General features: G+C 36.2%; 2 protein-coding genes across 2 annotated transcripts; one reads left to right on the forward strand and one right to left on the reverse strand.

Annotated features, from left to right (window-relative positions):
- The first annotated feature begins 862 nt into the window (after window positions 1-862).
- LOC121237040 (lon protease homolog 2, peroxisomal) lies at window positions 863-13,164 on the forward strand. The gene is made up of 17 exons (XM_041133591.1): window positions 863-1,142; window positions 1,684-1,799; window positions 1,887-1,995; window positions 2,120-2,289; window positions 2,863-2,954; window positions 3,876-4,055; window positions 4,161-4,244; window positions 5,403-5,530; window positions 6,117-6,318; window positions 6,415-6,621; window positions 8,250-8,380; window positions 8,789-9,002; window positions 9,317-9,619; window positions 10,364-10,558; window positions 11,282-11,527; window positions 12,099-12,200; window positions 12,692-13,164. The coding sequence occupies exons 1-17, from the start codon at window positions 1,036-1,038 to the stop codon at window positions 12,773-12,775; spliced, it is 2,670 nt and encodes an 889-aa protein (XP_040989525.1). The 5' UTR covers window positions 863-1,035; the 3' UTR covers window positions 12,776-13,164.
- A 1,266-nt stretch (window positions 13,165-14,430) lies between these two features.
- LOC121237041 (ATP synthase subunit delta', mitochondrial) lies at window positions 14,431-17,305 on the reverse strand. The gene is made up of 3 exons (XM_041133592.1): window positions 16,874-17,305; window positions 14,775-15,121; window positions 14,431-14,675 (listed from the first exon to the last, which is right to left on the reverse strand). Exons 1-2 carry the CDS (start codon window positions 17,126-17,128, stop codon window positions 14,777-14,779), a joined length of 600 nt encoding a protein of 199 aa, XP_040989526.1. The 5' UTR covers window positions 17,129-17,305; the 3' UTR covers window positions 14,431-14,675; window positions 14,775-14,776.
- Window positions 17,306-18,366: the final 1,061 nt, after the last annotated feature.

The following is an 18,366-nucleotide window of genomic DNA, read 5'->3' on the forward strand; positions in this document are numbered from 1 at the left end:
TATAATTGTGAAAAAAACTATATATCTATTATTGCTCTTTTTTTTTTTTTTGGAATATTTTCTAGACCCGAATTCTAATTCTGTTCACGCATTCTTTTTTATAATAAAAAAATCTTAGTAGTTTATCTGTCCTTTTCATCTCTCTATTCTGTTTGGCATAGTTCCAACTTTTTAAATTGAGAAAGTCTACTATTTCGCCTCACTGCTCAATTTGATCGTTGATAAAAATTATTTTTTTTTATTTTTTTACTTAGTGATTAATGAAGTGATTTTAAATATATTGGTATATTTTTTTTATTTTTTTAAAAATATTTAAATATATTAAAAAATATAAAAAAAATCACTAGACGGTACGCCCAGCGGTAAGAGTGGGGCGGCATAGTAGCCCCACTCTTTTGAATTTATCTTAAATTTTTTTGATTTTGACAGTAAGCTCGTTATCTAAATTTATCTCAACTCATCATTACAATTTTTTTAAATTTTAATACAAAATATAATAAATAATTCAACTTTTAAAAATATAAAAAAAATAATATTTTAATAATATTTTATTATCTCAACTTAACTTAATTCAACATCTAAATGCAACCTTAAATTACAAAATAATATTTTATTTTTATTTTTATTTTGTAATAAAAAGATATAAAAATTGAATAATAGTTGATCTAGGCCATTTATTTATGAATAGTATTACATATATTTATAATTTTACTTACGCATTTATTTACAAGATTAATTTGTTAATCTTCTTTTGATCAAATTTTATAATTTTTAATATATTAATAATGACATGTGAAAAAATAAAATTTTTATAAATTTTTCTTAATTGCATCTAGATTTTATTTATTTATACGTTGGCACTTGCAACTTTTGTGATTTCAGTCTGAACTTGTGTACCAAGTTGCCAAGTTGCCAACCAACCAACCACCACCACCACGACCTTCGATTCTCTGGTTTTCCACTTCCTCCTCCTCTTCTCGCTCTTCTGAATATTTAGGAGTAAATAATTGTCCAAGTCTGTCCTGAGTTGCGAACATGGCTGAGTCTGTGGAGCTCCCGAGTCGTCTCGGCATCCTTCCCTTCCGTAACAAGGTCCTCTTACCTGGCGCCATCATTCGAATTCGATGTACTTCACCCAGCAGGTTCTCTCTCTCTCTCTCTCTCTCTCTCTCATTAATTTCCTTTTTCGAATTTCTCCGCCGAATTCCTTTTGTGCTTGAAATCTAGAGTTTGTGATTTTATTTTCCGTCTGGATGCTGAGAAAATTGTTGGAAAATCGGATTCTTGATTGTTCAAGCTTTTCCTTTTTTAATTGGGAACTTGAGGAGCCTCCAGCTACTGTAAGCTGAGTCAAACACGACTTGTCGGCTTGGAATTCAATTTCTTTTAATGTTTTTTGGTTCGTTCTTTTTTTGTTTGGTTTTCCTTGGAAACCAAACGGAGCTTATAGTTTTCCTTCCTTTTGTTTTTCGGTGGTAATTATGCGTTTCCTTGCTAGGAAATTGTTGGAGGAGAAAAGAAAACGTGATACTTTTACTAGAAATTTATAATTTAATGAAGAATTTTATAATTGACCAATTTTTCTTAGATTTCTCACATCCTCTTTGCGATCGTAGTGGAGGAACAGATGTATTCTTTCTGTTCAGTGTAATGTGAATTAAAATATGGTCTTAATAAATATAGTGTGAAATTGGTGGAGCAAGAGCTGTGGCAGCGGGAAGAGAAGGGACTAATTGGCATTCTTCCAGTTCGTGATACTGCCGAGACGACAACAGCAATAGGCCCTGTGGTATCTCAAGGTGATCTTTTGACCCATTGACTCTTGGGCACCCATGTATTTATTGCTTGCTTGATGGCAGAGAAAATTATGTTCCTTTTTTAAATAGGTATAGGAAGTGATTCTGGTGAGAGAAGCTCAAGAGTTCACGTTGGTGCATCTGATTCTCACAGGCTTGATGCCAAAAATCAGCAGGAAAATATTCATTGGCATAACAGGTTTGCTTCACTGTGGCATCTATAATGTGCTGTACTGGAAATTGTTTTGCCCGACTTAGATAATTTTGGGTGTTTGCACGAGCCAGAATGTGAACTCAGAATGATTTGATATCTTATTTCTCAGGGGAGTTGCAGCTCGGGCTTTACATTTGTCAAGAGGAGTGGAGAAGCCAAGTGGGAGAGTCACATACATAATCGTCCTTGAAGGTTTGTGCAGATTCAGTGTCCAAGAACTTAGCACCAGAGGAACTTATTATACTGCACGGATATCACCTCTTGAAATGACAAAAGCTAGTAAGTTGTTTATGTTCCGCTTTGTAAGTATGCTGAGGTAAAGTACATATATTATGGTTTATTGTTTGTTTCTTTTTAAAGTCTTATTTTCCTGGTTTTTGTAATTTCAGCTGTTTAATTATCTTTTTTTCAATATTGTACTTGTTAAAAAAGGAAGTAGGCTAACAATGTATATCAAGTGACATACTAGCAGATATTGTCACGGTCTGCTCCCTTGTGACTCCGAGCCAATAATGCGTTGGCCAAACCTAACCTGTTTCTGAATCTATTGTCAGAGGTCCTTACATGAAATATATATTAGAAAAGGGGGTTCTTCAGTGGTTTTACATGAAGCAAATGGCAGTGTAAAAGAGTATGTATCAATAGTATTAGAACCAAAAAATTGGAATTACTGTCTAGGATGCTTGCTAATCATATTTAGTCATTGCTATTTAATGCTTTGTTTTAGATTCTAACATGTGGTTTATGCTGTTGTTCCCAGTCACAAACTTCTTTAAGCTTCTGATGAGATTACTACTGTTACGTTGTCTGCTAAAATGCTGAATTAATTTTGAATTCTGAAATCTGAACTAGAGATGGAGCAAGTGGAGCAAGATCCAGATTTCATGACATTGTCTCGTCAATTCAAAGCAGCTGCCACGGAGTTGATTTCTGTTCTTGAGCAGGTAAAACTTTTTATTCAACTTCTCCGGAAATTGATTTGAGAGTGAGATTTAAAATTCTTGTGAGTTCTCTTCTGCAAACAGTTTTCTACAGATATGGCACTTTTTTTTCTTTTTATAACAATTCTCCTGCTTCTTTTGAGAATATTTAAGATGTTTTTTTGCACAAAACTTTTTGATTGGAATCTTATATATGGCATCACGTTTTGGTGAGACTCCCTTTGTTTGTTTGAGTTTCGCTAATGGTGTCATTATTTTCATGGAATGATGATTGATTCAAAACTTCATCATCATTGCTTGATTTATTGTTTGCTAGAGTAATTTATCTTTTGGTTTTCCCAGATTTTTTTTCTCTTGATATTGATTTTATGTGACTACCCATGGGAAGGGCAGACATTACTGTCTTTGGGGCTCTCCTATTAATGTAGAGGTTTGCTATTTTCTCTTATGATTGATGCAAATTCTGAAAATTTGGATGTTGACAGAAAAAGGAGAAAACATTGGCAATGGAAGATCCTATTTACATATATCTATATACATATACATTTATATATATAAACATGCGCATACATTATATATTTGTATATAGACTTTAAGAGGCTGAACTTACAAGATTTTCTTGTATCTTTTCGTCTTTCTAGATAGGTATATCTCTTGTATACAACCTGTGTATTTGACGAATGCATTTTCATCTTTTTAATAAAACTTACATTATTTATAAAAAAAGGAAGTAAATATTGGCTGTCTAGTTTTGCGATAGATGCTAGTAGAGCCAGATCTTTCTTGATTGATTTGGTTACTGGGATGTATGCAATAAGATTCCTTTTTTCTCTCTAACTTGAAAAAGTATCATCTTCTTCTTACCCATATGCCTATTTATGTTGTTATTCCATCTGTCAAAAACTCATGTTTATATGCACATAGAAACAAAAAACAGGAGGAAAGACAAAAGTTCTTTTGGAGACAGTACCTGTTCACAAATTGGCAGATATCTTTGTTGCCAGCTTTGAGATAAGTTTTGAAGAGCAACTATCTATGTTGGATTCAGTTGACCTGAAAGTAAGGCTTTCAAAAGCTACTGAATTAGTTGATAGGCATTTACAGGTAACTCTTTGTTCATATGTGGTTTATATCTCATGCATTTGCTTCCTGGTCGCTTTGATGTTTCCTTCAGCTTTTATTTAGTCATGTTCATGTTACTTGTGACAGTCAATACGCGTGGCAGAGAAGATAACACAGAAGGTTGAGGGACAGCTATCGAAATCACAGAAAGAATTCCTTTTGCGTCAGCAGGTTAGCTTTGTTTAGAAATTATAGTTATTTTTTTTATGCATAACTGGTGTGGAAAGATTAGATATAAAAATTTATGAGGTTGTGCCCCCCACCCTCCCTCTCTTCTCTCCCTTATTTTGTGCCCTCAATTTTTAATGGGGATTTGCTCCCAATGCTCATCTCCATAAGGACAACGTTTTCATGTCAACTTATTTGGTTATGTGTGAAGGGCCTTTTCTGTCAAGTATTTTTTAGGAAAAATGATAGTCTTAAAAGAGTTTCTGTATCTCTTGAAGTGCACAACTCCAATGATCAGATGCATGCATATCACAGTTACTTGAACCATTTACCTCGTATAATAAGAAAAAGAGAAATGGATTTGGAAAAATGAACCTTACAAGTCAATTTCTGTTCCATTTTTTCATGGCAGTGTGATGCACATGCATCGGATAATTGATTACCTCTGCCTTCTTCAAACGATCAAGTGAAAAAAACCTAATTGATTATGAGACTTGCTGATAGTTTCAAGTAGAGCACCAAGGCTTAGTTAAAAGGAAAGCAAGAGGATTTCAAGAAATTAGAATGTAAGCCATTTTTTATGGTTTAGTGAACCCCTAGTACCTTAATCAGAGTGCTTGACTACACTTTCTGCTTGAATAAAGATTGCCATAGAGATGACTGATACTGATGGGACAACTCTTTTGAAAAGAAACCGAGGGATTGGATCAGGAAAGAGAGGAAAGGGTTCAGGTGCAGGCATACAAGAAAGAGAAACCTTTTTTTTTTTTGCCTCAATTATCATTCATTCTCTGAACATTTATGTCTTGTCCAATGGCTTCCTCTGCGACCAAAGGATTAAACGTAACTGCTCAAAGAGTTCGTGGTGATTTTACTATGAACTTTGGTTTCTCATTTCTATTTATCAACAATTTTCTTTTCATTTGGATTCTACAGACACACCAGTAAATAATGTGTTAAACTTATTCCCTTCAGTATGTTGCAACTTCACATTCTTAATTTATTTTAGTTTAGCTTATATTAGCTTATATCATTATATTATTATTTTTTGTATTTCTTTTGTAGTTGTGGATTAAAAAAATATTTATATTAATATGATCTTATCTTGAGCTGTGCTAATTATTCCTCTACCATGGCTACTTTATTTGAAACATATTCCAGATGAGAGCTATAAAAGAGGAGCTGGGTGACAATGATGATGATGAGGATGACGTGGCTGCCTTGGAGAGGAAGATGCAAAGTGCAGGATTGCCTTCAAATATCTGGAAGCATGCACAGAGGGAGTTAAGGTATGATGTGCTGAGAAATGTTTATAAAGAGGACTACAGTATTGGATAGGGTCACAGGGAGCCAAATAATGTTACAGTGTGGCAATAAAAGTAGTTGATTCTTTTTAGACCATGGAGATTAGTAGAGATTTGAATAATGTGCATTAAATCTCAAGCATTATCAGTTTTTTTTTAAATTCTAACTTGTCAAAAAAAGAAGAGAAAAACCTAAGGAAAACTTCTCCCCAGTTTTTTTATAATCTATGGGAGAGGCAACAATTGGGATGGGAAGGCTGCCCTCTATTGTGTAGCAGACATGTATGATAGAAAAATAGTTCAAGACGAGCTTATGTGGACATGTTTTCATTGCCTGTAACAAATTAGAATTATCTTACATTACAGCCTCTGAGAAAATATGAATCGCGATGCTGGTGTTTGCTCAATTCTTGATGTTTGCCAATTTTTTCTCTATATTTACTTACCATCTCCACTTTGATCAAGTGACACAGTTCTCATATTTCAATTTATAGAACATTAGTGTCAGGTTTTCTTTAATTTTCTTCTTCTTCTTCTTCTGCTCTCTCTCTCTCTCTCTCTCTAAATTCAGAATGCTTAAAAAGATGCAACCTCTGCAACCTGGATATAATAGTTCAAGGGTTTACTTGGAGCTTCTCGCTGATCTGCCCTGGCAGAAGACCAGTGAAGAACATGAGTTGGATCTGAAAGCTGCAAAACAACATCTTGATAGTGACCACTATGGTTTAGTCAAGGTCAAGCAACGGATTATTGAATATCTAGCTGTTCGCAAGGTCAATAATAATCCGAGTCTTCTAGCCATTATTAGTTTGGTTTTAAATTAAGTTGAATTTGATGTTTATTTGGAGCGAATTCTTTTTGCATTACAGCTAAAACCAGATGCAAGAGGTCCAGTGTTGTGCTTCGTTGGCCCACCAGGAGTTGGCAAAACATCTTTGGCTTCATCTATTGCTACTGCTTTGGGCAGAAAATTTGTACGCATATCCCTTGGTGGTGTTAAGGATGAGGCTGATATTAGAGGGCACAGGAGAACATACATTGGTAGCATGCCAGGGCGTCTTATTGAGGGTTTAAAGGTAATATACATGTATGTTGCTAATGTGTGTATTTTAATATAGCAGTATCCCATACTTCTCACTACCTTTGATATATATGCTGTATCATATGCTCCCAATGGTTTGAGGAAATTGAATCTATGGCACTTGGAAACTTTTTCCAAAAAAAAAAAAAAGAAGAAATCCCTAGCCAACAAAAAATAAAAATGAAAAGAACAAAGAAAAAGAGAGAGAGTAGTGAACCAATATTTGCAGAGATTCATCCTCCCTTCCCTGCCTTTCCAGAGATATAATGCAGATGGTTTAGATTGAGGAAGGCCCAGATTATATTTATCATCATGGTTCATAGTGAAAGCAGGATTTTGCAAAGTATACATATAGTTTTTCTTATTAATTTGGAAGTACAGATAAATGTGAAGTACATTCGTAAGAGCATTGGCATTGGATTGGCCAAATACCTTTTTATCTTTATATTTGACTAATTTTAACAATAACTGGCCCACATTGAATTAGCCAAAGACTTTTCATCTTAAATATGAGCTACAGTAATTTCATTTTTCTTTTCAAAGATGGCACTCAAAAGTCCCATACTTCAAAGACTGTGCCAGCAAATATTCATTTTTGGTTTAAAAATTTTCATCCTCTGTGCATTTGAGTGCATCAATTCTAGAGCTGCAATATGCGTAAAGGACCTCTGTCCTCTCCAATTATTGATCCTCATACTCAACCTTCTTCATTCATTGTAACCATTGTTAGCTCTAATTTATATATTGACTTTTAAGCCTTAAATTTTATCCTTTAAGTTTAGAGGTTGTTGATGCATACTGTCAATATCATATGCCTAGTCATACGGGCAAAATTATGTGTGTAGCCATGTAAGCATCCTGACTGCTCTATTTCTTTCGCGCTATCATGGAAGAAGGTTGTTGCATCCTTATTTACTTGCCATGGGATTACTGGGCCCCACAGAATAGCTTACCACCAAGTATAATAAGATTGGCACCTGTAGTAGCTACCCTACCCTTGAATGCAAAATAATAAAAAGGGCGTGCATTTTTTTTTTTTTTTATCTTAAATTTGGAAATAATGCTATGAACAATAGAAGTAAAATAATGAATTGTGTACCAAAACACATTGGGAAGCAGTCAAGGCTCATGCATTTGGAGAGCCTATGTAAAAAAGATTCCTGACAAATATAATGTACCTCCTTTGACTATTTCTGTTAATCCTGCTACCCTTTTTTTTCTCATGACTCTCTCGACCTTCTTGCCTTGGCCTCAAAGTTCAAACTATGGCATTTTAGTTTTTTTTTTAGCTATGAATTTTAGTCGATTATGTGATTATTTTCTACCTAAACTGCTAAAGAGTAACATTGACTGTTCAGTTTTCTACCATCTGCGATTCTGCAGATAGTTTGTTTAGTTTGTACATAGTTGAAATTATCTGGTTGAATTTCACAATGGTTTACTTTTATGTGAGACGAATTATCTGGGTCCTGATAGTTTAATGTGGCTAAGTAGACATGTCTTTGGATCATGTATGCTGTGCAGGGTGATGATTTTGGTCTTGTTTTTTGGTTCTTGTATTTTGTAAGTGGAACCTTAAAGTTGAGGTAAACTGAAATGTTTCTTGTTCATGTTGTGTTTTAGAGAGTAGCTGTTTGTAATCCAGTCATGCTACTGGATGAGATTGACAAAACAGGGTCTGATGTGCGTGGGGATCCGGCTTCAGCTCTACTGGAGGTTCTTGATCCGGAACAAAACAAAACATTCAATGATCAGTATCCTATTTTCTTCAGGATGTTTTTGGTGACACCTAGTATGGATAACTGGGTATATTTTTGTTGCACTCATCCAATTTATTAGGTACTCGCTGAAGAAAAATGTTATCTTGCTTTCCAACCCTTTTTGCTGGAATTTTTTAGTGGTTTTCGTATGCCATTATGGTTTTTGACAATTTTGTTAAGCTTTAATATTGCCCAGTTACTAAGATAATGTTATGAATTACAAAACAGTTTTGCACTAATGAGATGATTGACCCAGTTACTTATAATGTCAGACTAGATTAAACACAAATTCCACAGTAATGCATCATATGGAGTCCGTACATGTGTTGGAAGCATTGCCACACCATAAAATTCCTATCAGTGTATGGTATTCACAATGATTCCTTAACAGAATGCCTATAGCTATTTAAATGTTCCATTTGACCTTTCAAAGGTGGTTTTTGTGGCAACTGCAAATAGGCTGCAGCCTATACCTCCACCACTCTTAGACAGGATGGAAGTCATTGAGTTGCCTGGGTATACACCTGAAGAAAAGCTTAAAATAGCCACGAGACATTTAATTCCAAGAGTTCTGGATCAGCATGGGTTGAGTTCTGAGTTCCTTCAAATTCCAGAGGTAGTTAACTCTATGTACAAGGTTTTTATTGAGTAAGAATGTATATAAAATTAAATCATGTGATTATCACCTCTTATTTTAAACTGGGAAAGGCACCATGCTTTCATGTTTTGTAAGACAATATCGTGTACCAGTATCATCTTATTCAGTCACTTTGCTTTGCAACAATTTACCATCATACTATACAGGATGCATGATTAGCTTTTATGTTTTGTAAGATAATATTGTGTACCAATATCATCTTATTCAGTCACTTTGCTTTGCAACAATTTACCATCATACTAAGGATACATGATTAGCTTTTATTGTTGTAGGCTATGGTGAAACTTGTCATTCAGCGATATACCAGAGAGGCTGGTGTTAGAAATCTGGAAAGGAATTTGGCTGCCTTGGCTCGTGCAGCAGCAGTGAGAGTTGCAGAGCAGGAACAAGCTGTCCCATTAAGCAAAGATGTGCACCAGCTTGCTTCACCACTGCTTGAAAACAGACTTGCTGAAGGAGGTGAAGTGGAAATGGAGATCATTCCAATGGCTGTAAATAATCATGAGATATCAAATGAATTTAGGATTGCGTCACCCTTGGTTGTGGATGAGGCTATGTTGGAAAAAGTATTGGGGGTAATGATCTTCTTAACGTCATTTTTTTTTCTTCTTGGTGCATTTTTTCTATTATCAGGATACTTCATGTTTGGGGATAATTTAGATTTCTACGGAAATTATATTTTGTCAGTTTGCATCACAGTCAAACTGATTATACATTTTGCTAGACCAGTCAGCTGTGTGGATGGATTTTTAAGTTCAGATTGCTGCAATTTCACTGTGAAGTTGTTCTTGATAATGAGGCATCTCAGCAGCAGGTTCTTGATAATGAGGCATCTCAGCAGCAGGGATCTATATGAAGATCATAATACTTAGATGTCTGTTTAGGTGACTCATTTTGGTGATATAACTTTTAAAGTTTTACCTTAAGAAGTTATAAGAAGGTTTATGTTTGGAAGAAAACATTTATTGATGGACTAGAAGTTTATTTTGGGCGTTTAATGTTATTTATCGGTCCCCTTAATAGTGTGTTTGGCTTTCTAAAAACTATTATATGTTATAATACCAATAAAAAGTACACGTATAACATTATTATTCCCTGCTGTTTTGGGTCATGTCCTGCTGTGCAGCTTCGTTGAGATAGCCTTGAGCTCATTATGCATATGATGTGGCCCAGAAGCTAGAGCAAACTTTCAGAACAGTAGAAAATATTTCGTTTTTTTTTTTTTTTTTTTTTTTTATGTTTTTTATGTTTTTTTTGTTTTTTGTTTTTTTTCTTTCAGTTACTGACTCGCATTTGGGTTTATTTATACTGTAATGCAGCCTCCAAGGTTCGATGATAGAGAAGCAGCTGAACGGGTTGCAACTCCTGGGGTGTCTGTTGGGCTTGTTTGGACTGCTTTTGGTGGAGAGGTCCAGTTTGTAGAGGCAACAGCTATGGTGGGAAAGGGCGACATGCATCTCACAGGGCAACTTGGTGATGTTATAAAGGAATCAGCACAAATAGCATTAACATGGGTAATCTAATTCAGAGGTTTATTGTAACATTTAGTTCCCAACCAGCCCTGAATTAACCAGTTTTGTCAGTGCCTCCTTAAGTGTGCTCTTGAATTGTTTTGATTGATTATTTGTACATATGAAATTGTCAAAGTGATTTTACCAAACTATATTTATCACCATAAGATGGTGATTTTTCGTATAATGTGTGTTGAAGAATCTCTTCAATATCAATTGCATACACAGTGACTTTCAGAAATAACTTTTCTCATTGATTTTACAGAAGTCTTCCTTCCCTTTCAATCAGAAGAATATTGAATATTATGTTTTCAGATTATTATCATCATCTTATTTAGAGAGATGAGCCAAAAATATTTCCCTGTAGTTTGTGTTTAGTGTACCATTGGTAGTTTCCACTTAACTGCTTGTTTCCTGAAGCTTCAGAGTTCCACACGTATGGCCATTTCACTAAACTTGGTGACAGCTTATACATATTGTCACCCTTCATTATTCCCTTTCTCACCATTAAGTGCTTTTCATACCCTTATTTATTACTTAGCATTTCGCACTTCCCCATCCACTACTTCAGAAAATAAAAATATCCCTGGTTAACCCCCTTTCTCTAGTTGGGGACCAAACATAGCGTTATATTGTTTCACATGTCAATGTACACCCTAGAGTCTGTACTTACAAAAGACATTCCAGTGATAAGCAACTTGTTTCTGACTCGTTCCAATGATTTAGGTAAGAACCAGGGCAATGGATCTTAAATTAGCAGCTTCTGAGGGAATTAATCTCCTGGAGGGCCGGGACATTCATATACATTTTCCTGCCGGGGCTGTGCCCAAGGATGGACCCTCAGCAGGTGTGACTCTGGTAACAGCGCTGGTTTCACTATTCAGTCAGAAAAGAGTGAGAGCAGATACGGCAATGACTGGAGAGATGACTTTAAGGGGTCTTGTGCTACCTGTTGGTGGTGTCAAGGATAAGGTGGGCATAATGTCATGTCTCTTTATTCTCATTTCCAAAGGGGAAATTTACTCACATTTAATGCATGCCTCTTTGGATATATGATACAAATTATGGAATTGGGGTTTCATTATCAATTTATCAACCATTTTCCCTTTCTAATCACCCTGTTAAATACCTTGGGCTGAATGCTTTTTGGATATGCTATTAGGGTCACTATCTCGTTGTTACTTCTTGTCAGACCTAGCTTTTATATAATCCACAGAATCCAAGCGACGCTGTAATAGTCTTTGAGTCAAATTGCTTGTGTGTGCGTGCGTGCGTGCGTGTACGTGGATACAAATATATAAATGTTTTGAGTTCTTGTGTCTATAATCAATGAGTTGAAACATTTGAGTGCTCCAATCAAGTTCATATTAGCTAGAATCGGAATGTAGTAGGTTTTGGTATGCTTGCAATAATCCTCTTGCAGTGAGCTTAGATGTTGCTTAAGCGAATCTGAAATAACATACAAAACCACTTCCTTTTCACTCAAAAGTAAATAGAAATCGAAGTCATGTTGTTTAACTATTTGTTTGAATATAAACTGCAGATTTTGGCAGCACACCGTTGTGGTATCAAGAGAGTTATCCTGCCACAGAGAAATTTGAAAGACTTGGTTGAAGTGCCAGCAGCTGTTCTTGCCGATCTGGAGGTAATCTTGTTTTCATTTTGGTCGTGGCCTAGTTGTCATGTATTTAATGCATGTGCGTGAAGTCATTGTGGGAATGCGCTTTCCAGTTTTAATTCTTTGGTCTGTGACTTAAGAAAACCATACATGAAGCACTTGAGAAATTGGACATGAATGCACATAGGAAGGATATTCCCATTTGAGAAAAATTCTATTTATAGCCAGTGTGAATAACATACCTAGTAAAGTGCTTATAGGGCATAATTTGATTTGAACGGAAAATTTTAAAATTTGAATCTTACAAATCAAATCTTACCATTTAAGTGATGCGGATGGCGTGTTCTACACGCCGGCTTGAGAATAGAATAACTCTTCTAATTTATATTAAGTTTTTGGAAGGCATTAATTGGGCTCCCAAGACTTGCATGCATAGATTATTCATTGTATGTGGTGTTCGATTGGGTCTTTGTTTTTTCTGTATGAATAAATAACGTTCATACCCTCAATTTTAACAGATACTACTCGCTAAGCGAATGGAAGACGTATTGGAGCAGGCTTTTGAAGGTGGGTGCCCTTGGAGACAACACTCAAAGTTATGACAGGATCCTCTAGGCATGTTATGGGAAAAAGTATCTGGTGATGAAACGTCTGTGCTCTTACCCCATCTTTAAATACAAGATTACCCTCTTGTCCTTTGGCAATTGGAGACCCGGAAAATTGACTCCAATTGGTCATGGTCTCGCAGAATAGAGTTCTAACTTGATGTGTTGGGACTCAATGATCCTTGTTCCCTTCAGGGGGCTTTGGATGGAATAATTCCAATGTATAACTCTCTCTCCCAATTCGTCTGAATTGTTGAGGGTGAGCAGCTGCTTTTTTTTTTTTCTTTTTTTTTTGCTTCTTTTCTCTCTTTTCCCTGCTGTAATCATAAATTGATTCCTTACTGTGTATAAATATAATTTATTTAAGCAAGGGAGTAATTTCTATCCGATTCATCTGTTTACATTTTTTCTCTCTTCATTCTTAAAGTATCCTATAAAGAAACTGGATATCCGTGAACCATCCAAAACTTTCCACTTTAGGAAGCCTAGAAACCCTCTCTGACTCTCTGAGGCTTATCTTTTTTTTTTTGGTTTTTAACAAGTCTCTGAGGCTTATCTGGTGGATCATGTTCCTTCAGTGAGGGGATTTTCATTTTTTGGGGCCGAAATGGTGGTTGAAGAGGCTATTTGAACTGACATAGGGACAGCTCTCTTCCGAGTGCCCAAGTCTTCGGCATTTGAAGCACAAATCCGAAGACTCAATCCAGGTGGAGGTGTTGGCGGTGAGCATTAGGTAGAAGCCCAGGGGAGAGAGGCTTGTCAATGTTAAATTCTGGCTCTGACTTGAAGGCAGGCCCCATGGTGCATGTACCACACACAGCCTCGAAGTCAATGTCGACCACATTCCTCAGTTTCTTCCTAGAAAGGCGGCGATCGCTTTGGAGAATGGGTCTGAAAGGAGGCCATGAAACTGAACGCACAACAGCGCTGGGGCATTCTCTGAAGAACAAGGAGTAGTTCCTAATGTTTCAGGGGCTGAGACTTTTCTACTGGTCATCCTGGTTTTTGAAGCTGAGAATACAAAGGTGGTTGTCAACGGCCTCGAGTGAACTCGGAGAGTTTCTGGAGTTGATAGGGTTGTGCGCACCACATATTTGCTAGGAGGTTGTGAGATGTGATATTGCCTACCGAGGTATGGTTTTGCTGATGGAAGTGGGTAGTTCTGGCTGAATGTGGAGAGGATTCTGGGACCCAGTTGAGGGAGTAGATTACTTTTGAGGATGAGATTTATTGATGTCTAGGGAATGGAGAGGAGAGATGAAGGCACGCAGCAGGAGCTAAGGTTTAATGGAGGAAGTGTGAGAGAAGATGAAGGGAGGAGGAAGTAGGAGGTGCGCACTGGCAGGGGGCTCAGGGTGCAGGAGACAGCCATAGGGAGTGTGGCCTCTCCTTTGCTTACAGATTAGGAGATTGTTGTGGTGTATTCTTCACAACACGTCGAAAGCAATGCAAAACGGGAGAGTCATATATACCAGACGTATTTTAAGTCACTACTCTTATCCTTGGCATCTTACCAAATAAAAAGGAAAATGAAATACATGCCTTGCTACAGCAAAACATCGGATTTTCTTGTCTACGTATGGTTGCTATTTGATCTATTGTCTAAGCAATGGTGAAAGCAAATAAAAATGTTGCACTATGCACCCCCAAACTATGAACACCACCCTCTTTTAATTTTGCTTAAATCCAAGAAATAGGTGCGAGAAAACATTCAATCCGCGGTTCAAGACTTCGAAATCTGGAAAACAAAATATATTTTCTTCCTTTGGTATGACAGAAACCAAATATCCCATAATGACAGGATCTTTCGAAGGGGAAAGTAGTAATATGCCAGGTAGAGAGGTATCTTGACCATACAGAAGCATGGGGTTTTCTCTGAAAGATATTTATTTCACTCCTGGAAATCCAAACAATGATATCTTGACCAGTATTATAAAGGAAAGAACGAATAGTCACTGAAGCAAAACTGGTATGGGGAAGAAAATACTGGAGGTACCATTAGCCTGAGAGAGCAGAGTTGAGAGCACTGTGAACCTCAACACCAATCTGGGCCTCAGCTTTCTCCAACTCAGTTGTTGCTGAACTAAGCTTCTGGGTAAATTCTGCTAGGCCCTTCTGGACCAAGCTTGGGTCAATATGGTCAATTCGCACAGCCTCTACAGCAATTATATCTGCAACAGAGTTAGCATGGATAAAAGCAAACCCACTACTAAGGAAATACTTTGTCACATCATTTCCTTCATGCACTGAGAGGATCCCAGGCTTCAGCTCTGAGATTGTAGGTACATGTCCGGGCAAAACACCCATTTGTCCAGTTGTTGCAGGAATTATGACCATGTCAACCTGAAACACACGAGTGCATCTTTAAAAAAAAAGGATCCAATTGGTTTTCTACGATAATAATTGTAACAGAAATGTAAGCGCCACATAGGACAAGTGTCAGCATTTCCACCACACCATGGACCAAAAGAGCGTCGAGGATGGTATCATTTCAATGAAAAAAGTGAACTTTTCAGTTACAAGTGGAATGACATACATGTAGATGGGATTGTTTTTTTTTGATAAGTACATGTAGATGGGATTGTATTCAAAGGGAAAAAGATCTTAAGATGAGAATAGGAGAGGCATAAAATTAATTCTCCCCCTTCCTCTCCTTCCTTGGGCTGTGCTTAAAAACTTCCACTTTAACAGTAGTATAGAACTTGTTGACCATCCATCATTCCTAATCTGCTACACAAATGAAATTCATGACAAAAAAACTTGCTGCGAGGAATTTTAGCACAGTATAAGACAGAAGACTAACGGTGGGAAAACTAGTTCCTCTTTCCAAGACACCTCTTCTAATATGATGAGCAATGTCTCCTATTATATGTCTGAGAAGAGACTCAGAAAATTAGAAGGGTTCGGCTACTACTGTATGTTTTGTTCTCTCTCCACCCCATATATTTTTGGATTGAATATTTATCTGCTTTCCACATACAATGGAATATAAAAACATTAATCAATTTAGCAAGGTCATAAATAGAAATTCCTTGTATGAGTGCTCTTTCTATCCTCAACCTCCAGACACTATTCTCCTAAATGTTTTTTGATAAGTCACTATTCTCCTAAATGTGACAATTATAACCCTCAGAAGGTTTTTTTGGTGTTTGTGAAAAAGGTGGTGCAAAAACGAAGGTACTGAAAAGATATTCTGAGGGAAATTTTTTGGTGAAACAAACATTTGGAAAGAAAAAAAAAAAAAGGGAATGGAAAACAGGGATTTTAAACAAAAAACGTCCAAAGCCGTTCGCCCTTCACTAAGTTAGTAACACAGTATCATTCCCAGAATAACTGAGTATCATGGATGCCAAATTTAGCTATACCTTAATGCGACAAAGACATGCATAGGCTAGCAAAATTTCTGCCGATCTCAAGCTGACTACCATGGCCAACACAATGTTATGTGAGCAGAGAAAAAAAATATCATAACGATTTATTCATTTCATCAGATAAATTTGGTGTCCTCAAATACAATATATCATCACATAATAAGATCTATTAACCCAAACAGAAATGTAAAACTAACCAAGCCTTCCGCAATATGCCCCTTATCCAACACATCCAAACAAAGACAAGATCAAGAAAGGAATAGACATGCACCAAAAAATCCAAAAGCTAAAATGATCAATAAGATACACAATATTCCCAAATCAATCACAATCATTTACTAAACCCGGATTAAAAAGAAAACCCAAAACATTAAATAATTCAAGATAATATCCCAAATTAATCAGGTTAATCACCCAAAAACGAGACAGATGCAAAAGAGAAAACAAAACACAGATACCAAAGAATCTTTGCGAAAATGGTCAACTAGATATTCAAAACTCCAGAGTTTTTCATGTTACGAATTCCCAGCCAATGGTATGCAACCCGGATGAAAAGATGCACGATAAAACAACAAATCCAAGCCAAAGTGACGGGCCCGATACACCTTATAACCAAAATCAATCACCAAAACCAGCAAATCCGAGCTAGTCTTAGATGAAAAAACCCACAAAACCAACGAATTAAAATGAGAAATAGACTGATCAGAGAAAATCAGCAAGGTACCTCCTTGGCGGAGAGCTCGGAGGCGTAGGGAAGCACGAAATTGACGGTGATCTTGGAAGGAATGGAAGTGGGAGTGGCCGGACGGGGCCGTAAGAAGTTGGAGGGAGTCTTGGGAGGTTCAATGTTGGGTATGACCTTCTTCCACGACTCGATGAAGGCCGAGTCGGAGGTGGGGGCGGCCGGAAGATCCGAGGAGAAGGGTCTCACTCCAGCCCTCAGAGTTTGAGCCAAGAGGCGTGACGCTTGCCGGAACATGGTTGATGGCTTTGCGGTAGCTTCTGAGCTTTTTGGGTCTGGTTTTCTAAGGCTGCAAAACAAATCCAAGCAAACCTTCTCTTTTTCGTTTTTGCTGAATCAAATCCAAGTAAACTAAATACTGCCACCAGTCAGTCTCTCTGTACTCTCTCTCTCTCCCTCCCCTCCCTTTTTCCTGTTCATTTTAAGGAAATGTTTTTCCCAAGTGGTCACCGATGGCCACTGAAATTTTTTTTAACTTTTTTTTAGTTAGCGATTAAGTAAGTATTTTTAAATGAATATGTGATTTTTAAAAAATATCTAAATAGTTTAAAAAACTGGTGAAAGTAAAAGTAAAACAATAAAAAAATATTTTAACTGATCAGTAGAGGATTTCCACCCTCTGTGGACGTAGCAACATCTTTTATTTTATTTCTCTTTTCTTTCTTGAGCGGTAGTACTATGTCGCTGACAACTCATTGTATCGCCCAATATAAATTGTACTTTTTTTTTACTTTTTATTTTAAACATTTTAAAAATATGTTTAAATGTTTTTAAAGAATAAATAAAAAATATAAATATAATAATAGTCACTTTCTTTATCATTAAGAAAAAAAAAACTTTAAAAAAAAATTAAATGCATAAGAAGGCATAATAGCATTATTCTTCTTTTTTTTTCATGAATGCCTTTAAATAAAATTTTTATTATTTTATTAAATAAGAAAGACCTACCACATTAATAAATACAACTTTGCCTTCAAGATAAAAAAGAAGAAAAGAAAAGAAACAAACACAACACCACAATATACTAAAGAATGCCAAGAGCTCGACTTTCAAATTTCAATTGGAGAAAGTGTGTGAAGCAAAGTTGTTGGATCCCCTGTCCTCCCTTTATCATTGCATCTTTTGTTGCTAGTTTGGTTTAGATTTTCCTTGTAAGGGTGAAATCGAAGGGAAGAAGAACCAAGTAGTCATCTTTGATAAATAATTTAATAGTAACAAAACATTAATTTATAAATTAACCCTATTTAATGTGATATGCCATATCTATCTTATAATAAGAACGAACTTTAAAATTTAAAATATTATATCAAACCACGCCTTTAGTAGGCCCACTATTTCCGGCATCTGTAATAGCTTCTTTATTTCTTCATGTTAAAAAAAGAAAAAACCACATTAATTTAAAACCACTTTAATTTGTAAACTATTATTTTACTCATAAACTCGGCACATTTTCTCTCCTTGTTATCGGATTCTTT

This window comes from Juglans microcarpa x Juglans regia, chromosome 6S, assembly GCF_004785595.1.
Source record: "Juglans microcarpa x Juglans regia isolate MS1-56 chromosome 6S, Jm3101_v1.0, whole genome shotgun sequence".
Taxonomy (NCBI): Eukaryota; Viridiplantae; Streptophyta; class Magnoliopsida; order Fagales; family Juglandaceae; genus Juglans; species Juglans microcarpa x Juglans regia.

Bases quoted from the DNA above. Each gene is read 5' to 3' on its own strand.
- LOC121237040 (XM_041133591.1), top strand. From the start codon at position 1,036: ATGGCTGAGTCTGTGGAGCTCCCGAGTCGTCTCGGCATCCTTCCCTTC. The intron at 1,996-2,119 runs GTTTGCTTCACT...CTTATTTCTCAG, and splicing joins AATATTCATTGGCATAACAG to GGGAGTTGCAGCTCGGGCTT. The intron at 9,620-10,363 runs GTAATGATCTTC...ACTGTAATGCAG, and splicing joins TGTTGGAAAAAGTATTGGGG to CCTCCAAGGTTCGATGATAG.
- LOC121237041 (XM_041133592.1), bottom strand. From the start codon at position 17,128: ATGTTCCGGCAAGCGTCACGCCTCTTGGCTCAAACTCTGAGGGCTGGA. The intron at 15,122-16,873 runs GTACCTTGCTGA...CGTGTGTTTCAG, and splicing joins CCGAGCTCTCCGCCAAGGAG to GTTGACATGGTCATAATTCC.